Consider the following 12,804-nt stretch of genomic DNA (forward strand, 5'->3'; position numbering starts at 1 on the left):
GTGGGCTCTTCATTCGCATCAGGATACATTCTAGAAAACACAGCTGGTCGTGAGCCATGCCACAGCTTGACTTTCTTGACGCAGCTTTAAAACATGTTCGAACAGCCAGCCGCTGTTTTGGTGGCAGTTTGAATATTCTTTGCTCAAAAGCCGTATTGGCCACAGACTGATTGACAAGCCATAGTTTTTCTACCGTTTCTCGGGCTTCTTCGAGCTTTCTCCTAGTTCGCAACAGCTGAACAGATTGCCTGGCAACTCGTTGCCGCAATGTTGGTTTGGTATTCCGTTTCAGTCGGGCCATCTGATTTGATATTGCTGATTGATGATTTGCTTCCTCGTGTACTTGGAACGCAAACGCTGTTTGCCTTCAGCTGTTGTAACGAAGCATGAGTGCGAGTAGTACGATTCACTGAACTTCGTGTACTGACCGGTCTTGATGGGCTCAACACCACACCCAGGGCACAAAAACAACGCGTCAGCTTTCTTTATCGCCGCCAGCACATCACTTTCAGTGGCCACGAAATATTCATCGACCTTCACGTTGCGGCAATATAAGCAGCAAAACGACGTTTCTGTCTGTTCCTTCGACAACCCCGAGCACACTACGAATGTCACGAGCTTGTCAGCAAGCACATCTTTGCATTTTTCTTCACGAATTTGCCATCCAAAGCAAAGTTCCCCAAGCTCATTAGATAGCACAGTTTTTGTCCAAAAAGCTGATGACGGTGAAACATTGCTGCACCGGTGAGTTCACAGTCAGGCAGTCAGGCATGCCTTCATCTAAAACCATACGCTTTGGTGGTGGGCCACAGTGGTTAGCAAAGTCTCTGTCTGTCTTTTTTTTTTTTTTTTTTTTTTGAATATGCTTTGTGAAATATACAGGTGCATCTGGAAATATGGTCGGCACAGCGTCATCGGTAAGCGCTGGCCATTCGCGCTCAAGCTCCACCGCCTCGCCATTGATAAAATGCTTAAATGTTCTTTGTATGTAGCATTCATCAAAATGACAAGAACACACCACACATGTATTGTCAAGTACCTTGTCATCTCGTTTGTTTTGAGACCATTCCTGAAGACGAACAAGATCTGTAGGAGCTCGAAACAATGACACTTTCACCTCTGACGACTTGTATCCACCCTTGCAGAGCGGCACAAAGCACGTGCTACTCTTACGGGCAGGCATGGTCACACATCCATTGAGAAAGGTGAACGTCAACCATATTGTCACGAGACTTCAGAAGTGCAAGGGTCTTTTAATTAGCCAAGATGTAGCCAGCTCTTGAAAAGCACGTCCGTCGCCGCTGGATCTCGATTAAAGAAGACGCACGCGGTCTTTTATTCTTTTTCAGGGTGAGAGCCGCTCTTGCTCCCAACCCAGGTGCAGGTGGCATTATCCCCCTTTAAAAAAAAACAAAAAAGACAAAAAGAGAGATAAAAAGACATAGCAATGCCCCGCTGTTATGACATAGGCACGTGAAGAAAGCACAGAGGCCTGCGGTCGGGTGTATGTCAAATATCTGACTTTCGAGGAGACTCACGTCAGAAGCGGCCACGTAGTTTTTCTTTGAGTTGTTTGTTTCTTGGGTGCAAGTTCACCCCAACTACTCTATTTCATTCAAGTGTGCTCTTACTTGTGTGTAACAGGCATTAAATTATTTGTCTGCAGCATAGCTAGATAGCACATCTACATTGTCACTCATTGCACTTTGTCAGATGTTCCACAAAAGCACCAGATATGTATTGAAACTTCTTAATTTAGGAATGTCACCATTGAAATTGACAGATCTAGATTGTGTTCAAGGGGAGTTTCATGTTTCATCTCGCGTATACTCTTGGTGTTCATTGATTAAGAAGGCCAGCCGCTTCTTTCTTGATCATGCCGTCTGCCGTTCACCTATGCGCCCTAAGCTTTTTCGTTACAACACATATTCAAATCAATCACTGGTGATCGACGCTTTTGGATCGTCGATTTTGGCATGTTTATTTGTTTCTCATACACTCAGCACTTACTGTTAGTTAGTTTAGCCATTCACCTTTCAGAATTTCGCCTGTTTTGGCAACACAGTGATTTTTCACAGACTTTTGCACGAACCAATGTGTGTGTATTATTAGAAAAGTGCACTAGGCTGGCAAGCTTGACAGAAGTGCGTGCTTCTCGTATTATGCAACAGTAACATTGAAGTTCTGTAATGAAAGGAACTTTTACAAGCAAAATATTGAATTAAAGTGTCAGCTTCGCAATTTGACTATCTTGAGCAGTAATAATTGCCTGAAATTTATGCCAGCTATTTAACAGAGAGCTGTTCGTAGAAGTCCGAAAAAATTTCTTTAAAAAAAATATTTGAGAAGGTCCGCCGCACGTTTAAAGTGGCCCTCTATGACAGTTCCCAGCAACTTTAGTTTTGCTTGCATTGTTATCAGACACAGGGTCCCATCTAGTGTCACTAGTCGTTTCTATGACGTTGTCACGCATGCATTGGTGTGCACCAGCGCTGTAAAACAATTCAGCTGCTCGAAACTGTTTTGCAAACCCACCTGAATTGAGTGAGGAGGAGGTTAGTGTTTGAAGATAACAGCAACTCAGCTTCAAGTTTTATGGCGTCGATGTTTTGCGTCAGCCTGAGACATGCGCGGTTATTCATCGGTTTGTTTTGTTTACATCCTCAAGTTGTCTCCTCCGCGGCAAATGAGTAACGCTACTGACCTTTGAGGACAATGTTATAGCTACTCTGCCTGGTTACATGGGTGGTCCACACTTCGCTGGGGTGGGGTGTGCTGGCTGCAGAGCTTCTTTAATGACAAGAAAACCCCTGGAGCACATCTTGGCCCTGACTATAGAGCAGTGCAAAATGTTTTAGAACTGCACACGTTATTGTTTTTTCTTTGATAGGAAATGTGCAAAAATGCAAAAAATATGCTTGGATGCATATATTACAACGCTAACTTATACGGAGTAATGTGGCTCATGGAAAGATGAGACGCTAGATGAAATAGCAAAGTTAATTTGACATCTCATTTATAGAGTTACTTTTCACATCACGGGGATCCATCTCTATTGGAACACTTGGAGACTTTTATCGCAAGACAAAAGAATTTACTGAGAAAAGTGTACAAGTGCACTTGTGTCTCGTGAAAAACCATGAAATGCTGCTCCGGCCTAGAACAAGCAACGAAGTTGCACCTCGGTTCTGATTTTATTTGTCTATGGGAAGAGAAAGGTTTTGTACTACACTCATTATTTTTATACCGTTCCTGAGTCATTTATCTACAAATTGTATAATCTGAATTTTCTTTGTTTTGAATATTTTTGCATATATAAAATTTTTTATTGCACTGTTTACCATCTGGCCACCTAAAACTCTACGCTTCTCACATTTTTCTTTATTATAAAATATTTTTGTTGCTTTACAACATATATTTTTTAAAAAGAGCATTTCACTGTGTAAAGTTTGGTAGGCTGCAATGCGTGCTGTAGTACTTTTCAAACTGGCAAAAACGACCTTCTCGAGACATATGAAAAATAACCATTTTCACGCAGTAACGAAAGAGTTAAACGGGTGCCGACACCATTTTTTGAAAGCAAGTTTACACTGCCATATAAGTCTCTTTTGTGTAGAGACCGCTCTGAGTGCCTAGCTCAGCAAGTGCTGATGAGGTACTTTGCTTTGGTATTGAAGTCATTTTTTTTTTATGGCACATTTACCAACATCAATACTGGCTTGTTGTCGGGCTACAGCACTAATTGTGGTGACATCACACAGCAGTCTGGCTAGTTGTAAGGACGTCAAGTACCTACCCTTGCAAAATGACTGCTTCTTTAGTACGAACAGAGCCACGGTATGGAGAAGCTGTGGAAACGTCCTGATATTTTGCGCAAGCATATGGAGAGAAGCTTGCACCGTATTAATAATTCAGGGTACAGTAGAAACAGAGCTTTTAAAGATGTACTCTAATTACTTCACAGGATGCACTCCCGCTTAGCGTTTTGTTTTCTAGGCTTTTGAGGTTCCGGCTTTTGATTTGAAGTAAGGAAACTGCGACTGAAACTTTTCATGTCAGTAACCTTTAAATTGGCAGTGAGTTAGACTACCCATAGACAAGCTGAAAAAATTGATGAGAGAGCCAACGATATCTATTGGCATTAAAAAATTGTTTGCCTGTCTTTTTGGAAGTTGCTGGAAGGGAAGGCATTCTTTGAATACACTAGGAATAGGTGTAAGCTACATGTGACAAATATGAAAAGCGAACTCTATCTCTCCCCCTTTTTCTCTAGCTGTCGCTGTTTGGAGACACTGTAATGGTTTCTCAGCTGACACTTTTGTACGTGAAATTGTCATGGCATTATTGTATCATGGCTTGTCAGAAGGCATTGATAAGAAGCCTATTTAAATAGTTGAGAAAACTGGAAGATATATTTCCCACTGTTTGAATTTTGGTGTCCAGCATCTTTCAACGGTCATACAGTTGCGCCAACAAGGCCGAAACTTTTTGTGTGCCTGGGCTGCTCCAAAGCATCGAGCATGACCACTGATGCCAGACTTAGGAAAAAGTGGAGGCTAGTTAAAGGACCTCTAAAAGGGAAAAGTGGAGGCTTGTTAAAGGGCCTCTAAACCACCTCCGGCATTTTTTCAAATATTTCAATTAAACACGCGCGTCTTGTGCAGAGTGCAGTAATGATCATTGATGCCACACGTGGCAGTGTTATGAGCCGCAGGTGCGCCACCAATTCCAAGAATCGGTTTCTCCTCTCCCGTGTTCATGCCTCCATGTGATGTCGTGAAATTGTATCTGTGATGAATAGTGCAAGTTGTTCTGAGATTGCTTGAGCAAGAAACTACGACTTCTCGTTGATCTGCAAGCAGCTGCTTGCACTCGTTATATTGTGGTGACAAAGGTGGCTCCTCATCTCTCTCACACGTGCTCTGGCCTGGCGTGTCCTATTGTAGGTCCATTATATTGGCGATCCTTTGAAAGAATGTGCGGGACACAGGGCCTATATAACTGCATGATTTGTAGGTGTGCAGGCCGGAATGGCAGTGGCGGGTAGCCAACAAGCACGGAATCGACAGAGTTGCGTCAATTGTAAGTAAACAAAGTTTCGAACAGCGCGTGAGTGATGAGGTATGCCACTTAGAAGGGCCACTCAGTGAGAAGGGCAAAGCAGCTTTGGGAGAGGAGACCAGCAGAAGGTAGTGCAAGAAAGGGCAAAAAAAGCTGTCGCCACATTTTGATAATGAAACACTCTAACTCTGCTTTCTCACCACAACTACATTCTTACCTCTGGGTAGTTAAGGGTCGCTTCAAGGGGGCAGTGGGTCTTTTTATTTTAATAATTTGAAGAACTAAATAAAGTTTGACAAACCTGAACAATTTCTTCTGCAGATTCTAAATCTAGAATTTTCTTTGTAGTGGCGTTAAAACAAACGTGAGCTTGAAGGGGCCCTCTAACACTGTTCAAGCCCCCATTTTTTTACTCGTGGACTGCATAGACTAATGCACGGACAAATTTGTGCAGCAAGAATGGCAGCGATAGCGACACGCAGTACGAAGTTATTCAATTTTAAAAATTCAAAATACAAGAAAAAAATGCCTACCCTCAACTCGAAATTCGCGGGGTGACATGACCACTTTTCACTCTCTGCTGTGATGTTGCAGGGGACCTCCAATGACATGGGCTGAAAGCTCTTACGTAGAGGAAGCTCGTACACCATTGTTGCCTGTTCAGTCAAATGTGTTTATGACGCTGTTGCTATAGCACCAGGCAACATGGTGCCTGACCACGCCGTTTTGTTTACGTAGTCGAACAGCTGGGTGAGGCTGGTAGACATGAGCCTCCCCGACTTGTCATACCTCAAGCAGGTCCTTTTGCTTTGGAGCGAGGCTTTACGCGTCCTGTGATAGTAGCGCTCATCATCGTCATTTCCGCCCGCATAGTTCTAGCGAACACCACTGTGTGCCGACGCGGTCGGCAGCAATGAGATGACTTTATTGCACGAATAAAATAGTAAATGATTTGATATCGGTGCTTGGACCTATGCTAAAACTATCCCCAGCCCTCGGTCTACGCAAAACGCATACAAAAAATAGGTGCTTCAAAAGTGTTGGAGGGCCCCTTTAATAAGCTGCTTTTTCTGCTTTTATGAACTGGCAATGAAATTGTGAATGAATTTTATGAAGTAGTATGTGTGTATGTGTGCGTGTGTGTAACATGTCAGTGGCATGATGTAACATTTTGCTGGTCCTTATTTAGGTCGGACAGTAGTCAATTGTAAATGTATGCAAGCCCCATGTATATATGGAGCACACCTCTTGTTCATTCTATATGATGTGAAACTGCACTGATTGTGCGTGTCAGTGTTGGCACTTCCGCTTGATGGTGAGAGCTGAAGTGCTTACATGTCTACTACACAGTACAGTGCCTACAATAGGAAGCTTTAGCTTGTCTGTAGACTTCATAACATTTTCAGATACCAGTTTAATGGCTATTGACAGTAGCAGCATAGCCAGCATCAACATGTGGTGGCGTTTTGTCCGGCTGCAACACGTTTGGAATTTTTCTTTTTGGTTGCATCAGTGTTCTCCTCAAAAGAAAATTGTGAGAGTCTGTTAACTGGGCATTCTATCTCTGTGCATGCTTCACACAAATAGTGAAGCCGGTAAATTGCTGTAACGTTGGCTTTTGGGGTTGCCAGTTGGACTCTGCATCATCAGCTGTCGCTGCGAGCATTGCCCATCACATGCATAACTTCGGTTACCCGTAATACGGATGCACTAAGAAGTCTACAACCAAACTAGAATTCACAATTTTGCTGGCAGTACAGGACGCTGAGAAGCAAACTTTCTGAAACGTCTCAGCCATAAAGGCCGCTGCAGTCTGAAATTACTGAGATAAACTGCCAAAACTTGTGATGTACTTTCAGTAACGTTTCCTTAGCTGATGACTGCATCACTAGGCAGTTTGCTTTCTGGGTGAGTCCTTGCAGGAATGTTTAAAACAGTGGTAAAATATATTTTGTGCTGCATTTGTAGATAATGCTGTATAGGAGACACGTATTTGTTCTCAGCAACGTAATATTATTATGAAATTGTGTTTGATTTGTCACGATTCCTCTAAAACTCATCCAAGTTGTTCACTTAGTTGAAATTGTGTCTGAATTCTCACAATTCCTTTAAAACTCGTTCAAATTGTTCACTCAGTCTGGCATGACTTCTTTCCTTTTACAGCAGCATATGACACATAGTCGTGTTTTGACATTTGGTTTAAACATTTTTTTTTGTTGGTTTGTTTTCAGTTTTTTGCTACCTGAAGGAGACCCATGCCTTACAACTGAATACCAAAATTCAAGTTGTCTAAAAAGTCACACGCTGCGCACAATTCTTTTATTTTCGTCTTTATTTTCTTCCTTGACACAATAGAATCTTGGGTTTTAATTATGCTTGTGTTACAATCGAGTGAATATGGGTAAATGAAGCTACACTGCACTGTACTTGTTGCAGTGCAACTGCCAAAACAGCAGCTTGGGCTTATTGGTGCATAACCAGGGTGTCTACCAACCTGGAAAACTCAGGAAATTTAGACCCTTCAAGAAAAGTTAGAGAATTTCTAAAAAAAAAACCTGGTGAGGTCATGGAAACTGATGGCAGTCTGTGGGACCATCGCAAAAATAAACATTACCATTGATCGAAAACTCACAATGTCGCTCCTTCTGCTGCAACTAGAGTGAGCAGCTAGAAGAGGCACGCAAAAAAAAAAAAGAAAAGGCAGTGGATGACTGTAGCTTCTTGGTGTAAACTGAGAGCTTAATGTGAACTTAAATATCTTTAGTTATGTTATACGAGTGCCTGATTTCTTTTATTATTATTTTTTGCCACTGGAATGTTTGTTTCCAGGGGACAGAGTTTTCCAAGCAGACGGGACAATCATGCAATTGGCTTTTAATCGTTATGAAAAACCTGTAACTGTTTGGTAAATTGGAAAAAAATAAAATTGTTAGACACCTGGATAATGCCAGCGGAATAACGCACATTTAGACAGGAATGGTCGTCCATAATTTCGGCGTATTATATTTGCCAACCTCTCATGTGAAGTCCCTCGTGGGACCTCTGAGCAACTAATAAAATTTTGGAAAAATCTTGAGTATATCAACAAGTTCTCCTAAGCTGTACAAGTTATCTATGGTATATGGCAATTGCGTCTAGGGAAGTTCATCACTACTTGGGTTTCCATTTATGCGGGCTCAATTTACGCCTGTGTGTTGATATGGTCCTGTGTGTTGATATTGGTGACTTTTCGCATCCTACTGTATGAGACGTTGCATAACAAAAACAAGCCAAAATCTTTTTCTTTTTAGCAGAATGTATTTAATTTATCCCAGCCTATGTGGTGATGACCTTCTTTTATGTGTAGGCTGAGTTGTAGCTGTTCAGTGAGTAAATGAACAGCACGAGATCAGCGTACAGCAGCAGTGCTATGAAAAGGATTTTATATTCGCAAACGTAAGGTATGCTTTTTACAGATAAACTCCTACAGTTTAGACTCTTGCAGTTTAGAAGAAAATCTTTCTGTTAGGAATACAAAAATGACGACTGAAACAGCGAGAAGGACCAAACAATCGACAAGCGACCCCAAATACGGCGTTCTTCATGCTGTTTTAATTGTCTTCTATCATGCAGCACCAACGAGCCCAATCAAGTACACTGTTAAAGAAAAATAATCTTTAATATTTTACAAACTGTATAATTAACTCTAAAAATGCATAAGCTCTGAAAGCTTCATGAAAGTCGGCTCAGAAAGAAGCATATTTTTTAAGCATGGCTTTTATGTAATTGTTAGGCATGGGGCATGGTCTTCGGTGTGTCTGTCTTGTGATCCCGTTTGTCTGTGTTCTTTTGAAAATTTTCATTCATGAAAACTACAGGAATAATATAAATTTATTGACTATTTTATGGATGGGTTTTGGTGCCACCATATTGCGCGGTTAATTTTGCCATTGTGTATATCAAAGTAGTAAGAGAGCGGCGGCTGCTAGTGCGCCGAGCGCAGAAAGAAGAGGACAGTGACAGTCGCGGGTGCGCTCGTGGCACGCAGCAGCCTCTGGCAGTAGACAGTTGCGGCCTGTGTTCTGATCAGTAAACGTGGTTTTTGTCGGTCTTCCCCTATTCCCTGAGGATTTCTCAGGCTAGCTTCAGCCTCACACCCCTACAGTACTAAATGAGCAGCCCTACGGTGGACGTATAAACATGATGGGTACAAAACTAAGCAAAGATTCGTTTAACAGCCCAAGGTTGCAACAGCCTTATGTGTTACGTAAGATCGAGTGCAGGGGTGTTTCTAAAATCGTAAATTTGACTGTTCAAAAAGAGTATTCGGTGAACACTTAGGTGGGTCGACTATATGTTTGGCTTCAGGAAAAAAAATTGCATCAAATGTAGTTTTGATATGCCTCCTTTGCAACAGAATTCTCTTTTATGCGATTTGATATGTGCACGCCACATGAAAAATTTTTGAACACAATGTTTTGCTTCAGCCACTGTTTTGACTTATAGTTTTGTCGAGGCAAAGCATCACTTCCCCCGACTGGGAGTTGCTCCTGTGAAGATGCAGGCCAAATAGTTTAGGCCTTACACACAGTAGGAAATGGAATATCAAGTTTCAAACATAGCTGAAAATTTTCTGCTCTCTCAGAAAAATATGTGGTTGACAGGAAAGATTACCTGACAAAAGGGAAGGACACAGCTATTCGCTGGTTTCAGGATCATGAAAACATCTCCCGTGATATCCAGGCTATTCATTTGAGTTTAATGACTACAGAAATACATGTATCTCTCCTTAGGAATACTAAGTAGATAACTATTTTAGTACTTCCTGTCTCAATAAGCAAATGTCGGCTTACTGCTTTGTTTCCTCCTAAAGAACCGTTTTCTCCACGAGACTGGAGTTAAGTGACTACGTTCTCATTTCATAAAACGTGGCTTGAAGAAAGTGGTGAAAGGGATGCTCCTGTCTCTGCATTCGGTGTTGCTGTCAACATCTGTTTTGCAGTGGTTGAGAAGTGCCACGAAAGCGGCTGGAGTGTTTCGAGAGATAAGCAGACAGTGACATAGACTAGGGATATCAAACTCTGTTTGATGATGCTTAAGAAGCGATTAAACTGCCGAAAGTGAAAAGAAATAAGGAGTTTGGTGCTTATTCTTGCGGGGCCTACAACGCATGAACTGAGCTGCTGCGTTGATACTTTCTTCAATGCATTTTGAAAGGCTTCACTTAATATTTATAGATCATCAACAATGTTCCACTCATAAGTCATGTGGATCGAAATTTTTCAGTCCAAGAAGTTACAGTCTAGGGCAGAAAAGGATGCATTGACAGCTGCCATCGTGCTGATCTTTTCCACTGAAAAGGATTTTCAAGTGTTATATTGAGCTGGATTGCTCGTATTCTCAAGCACCATTGTCAAGATCTTCTGTTTAAATGTGTACAGCCATAAACATTGCCTTTGTAGATATTCTTGTGTTTGAATGCATAATACTGTGTTCTTTTAGAAAAATAAGTAGAACTGGAAAGGATTTTCACCTTGCACTTGGTGACACGCAGCATCACAAAAACATGCGAAATATCGAGAATTTGTTCCAGGCTGGTGCATATGCCCTAAAAAGCTAGCATTCATACTTTTGTAAATTGCAATGTATGTTGTAAAGCATTTCTGGTTACTGATCAGGGCCATTTCTTTGAGGAGCATAGTTGAGAGGTGAGAGTGTAGTTTAAGGGCTGAAATTCTCGTGTCTGTGTCAGACAGTCCTAAAGGTTCTGTTGCATTATACAGGGGGGGGGGGGGGGGATAGCTAGGGAAGTAACAGACAGGGTAATTAATAAAGATAAATTTACTGAAATTCATGCATAATGGGTAATGTCCGAAAAGTACAGTCAGTGTAGTGACAGGTTATTGAGGGAAGATTTGATCTTGCTTTACCCATAATTGAATGATGGTGGTTTCCAGGTTCTACTTTGGCAAGAACAAGGTTATGAGCGTTGCCCTCGGTCGGTTCATTGACGAGGACCACCGTGAGAACCTGCACAAAGTGAGCGAGCGGCTGCGTGGCCAGTGTGGCCTCTTCTTCACCAATGCGCCCAAGGAGAAAGTGCTGCAGTGAGTGGGGGCCCTCTCATGGATGTTTGTGTGCCTTTAACCAGTGGATCTATTTAAGCGTTGCCTGTGAATGTGCTGCTGAGAAACAGTGAGGAATGTGTAAGCTTTAAAGGGGCCCTGCAACACTATGGGATGGCTTCACTAAAGTTGTTTATTGCCTCACGAATCAGCCACGACAAAAATTTTTAAAGCCTTTCCAGTACGAGCGGAGTTACAGAGATTTGTTGCCCGCTGTGATAGCTTTCTCTTCTCTTGTTCTGACGAAAATGCTCGAAGCTAGCACAGAGGAATGCCTCAGGAGGTGAGGACACAAAAATTTTTAGTGCAATTGTGGGCACGCATAGACACGTGGTGGCCTTTCTCAGTGGCTCCCGACTGAACCATGCTCAAACCAGCCAATGGCGTGGAACTTGAGTCAATTGCGCTGTGATTTCGAGCATATAGCATTATTTGTAGAGAAAAGAGGGAGTGATTTTCAGCTGACTTTGAGACTTTATTGTGAATTCCAGGTTGTGCAATGAGCTATAATGTGCGACTTGCGTGTTCTCGGGAGCCTCGACTACAAATCAGCCGCATTTTCCGACAAGGCAATGTTTTACCAAGGGAACTTGCCAAAATGTGTGCATTGATTATGAAATTAATTAGGGACTAGTGTAACGTAGTGGTTTTTGTTTTGCACGATGTACAGGTTCGGTTATGCACTTGGGAGGTCCAAGGCTCAACTCGGGACACTTCCCGAAGGACGAGTCCGTTTGAAGCAAACATTTAATAACAATAGTTAGAGAGCACGTAACACCAATATATCTGGTACTATTCCTCGGATACGGTTACAAAGAAATGTACACACTCTAACTTAGTCAGTAATCATAAAGTCCTACCGCTCAGTCCCTGCACAGAGTTGGTCGTGGAGAGTTGCGAAGGAGCAGGATCTCGCCCACGTCATTGAGTGGAAGCCTGGCATGAAGCACAAGAGTTGATGCTGTCGTCACCATAGTTGGTGCCAACGTTGGGCAGCTACACGAGCCGTAGGAGAAGCAGCTTTGCTAGGCTGCCGGCAGATGCTGGACCAGCTGACACCGTTTTTGACGCACTAGGCCCGAGGTAGAGTCCCAACCGGACAGCTTCGCTTGAGCTCAAGACAGAACTTTGACTGCTCGGGCCTGTCCACGGGCACGGGAATGTCGGCGCAGCTAGGTAGTCCTGGAGCCCCACGGGTCACCGGTCGACGGAGACAGCAGCCTAGGCTCGGGTCCGAAACCCGACTGCCCTGATGCGTGGTTCGTCTTCCTCTGGCCACTGCTGTGACTCTTCTTTTCTTTTTTCTGTCTCCCGCCTGCTTCAAACAATCTCTGCGTCGAACTGGTGCTTCAGTCATTTATCGTTTGTTGGTTCACGTTCGTGCCAGCTTCTTCTTTTTCGTTGCCGAGTTTCAACTTGGTTCACAACGGCTTTCAACTTGGTTCACAACGGCTACTTCAAATTCTGCTCACTCAATCCGTCAAGTTCCGCGCACTCCAACCGCTTTAAGTTCCACGCACTCCATCAGAACGAGCCACTTAAACCTGCTGCAGCAGAATTAATGGTATGTGAAAAAGTAAACAAATGTGTTGTCATGGATTTTTGTTCAACTTGCCACGTGTGTTTGCAGGAATGAGTA

At 42.7% G+C, this 12,804-nt stretch overlaps 1 protein-coding gene across 1 annotated transcript in view; it reads left to right on the plus strand.

Annotated features, from left to right (window-relative positions):
* The window catches only part of RpLP0-like (ribosomal protein LP0-like), a 109,854-nt gene that overhangs the window by 60,398 nt on the left and 36,652 nt on the right, over positions 1 to 12,804 (plus strand). The window contains exon 5 of the mRNA XM_037422069.2: positions 10,998 to 11,147. Within this exon, the coding sequence (XP_037277966.2) occupies positions 10,998 to 11,147 (150 nt within the window). The remainder of the gene's footprint in view (positions 1 to 10,997; positions 11,148 to 12,804) is intronic.

This window comes from Rhipicephalus microplus, chromosome 2 (genome assembly GCF_043290135.1).
Source record: "Rhipicephalus microplus isolate Deutch F79 chromosome 2, USDA_Rmic, whole genome shotgun sequence".
Classification (NCBI taxonomy): Eukaryota; Metazoa; Arthropoda; class Arachnida; order Ixodida; family Ixodidae; genus Rhipicephalus; species Rhipicephalus microplus.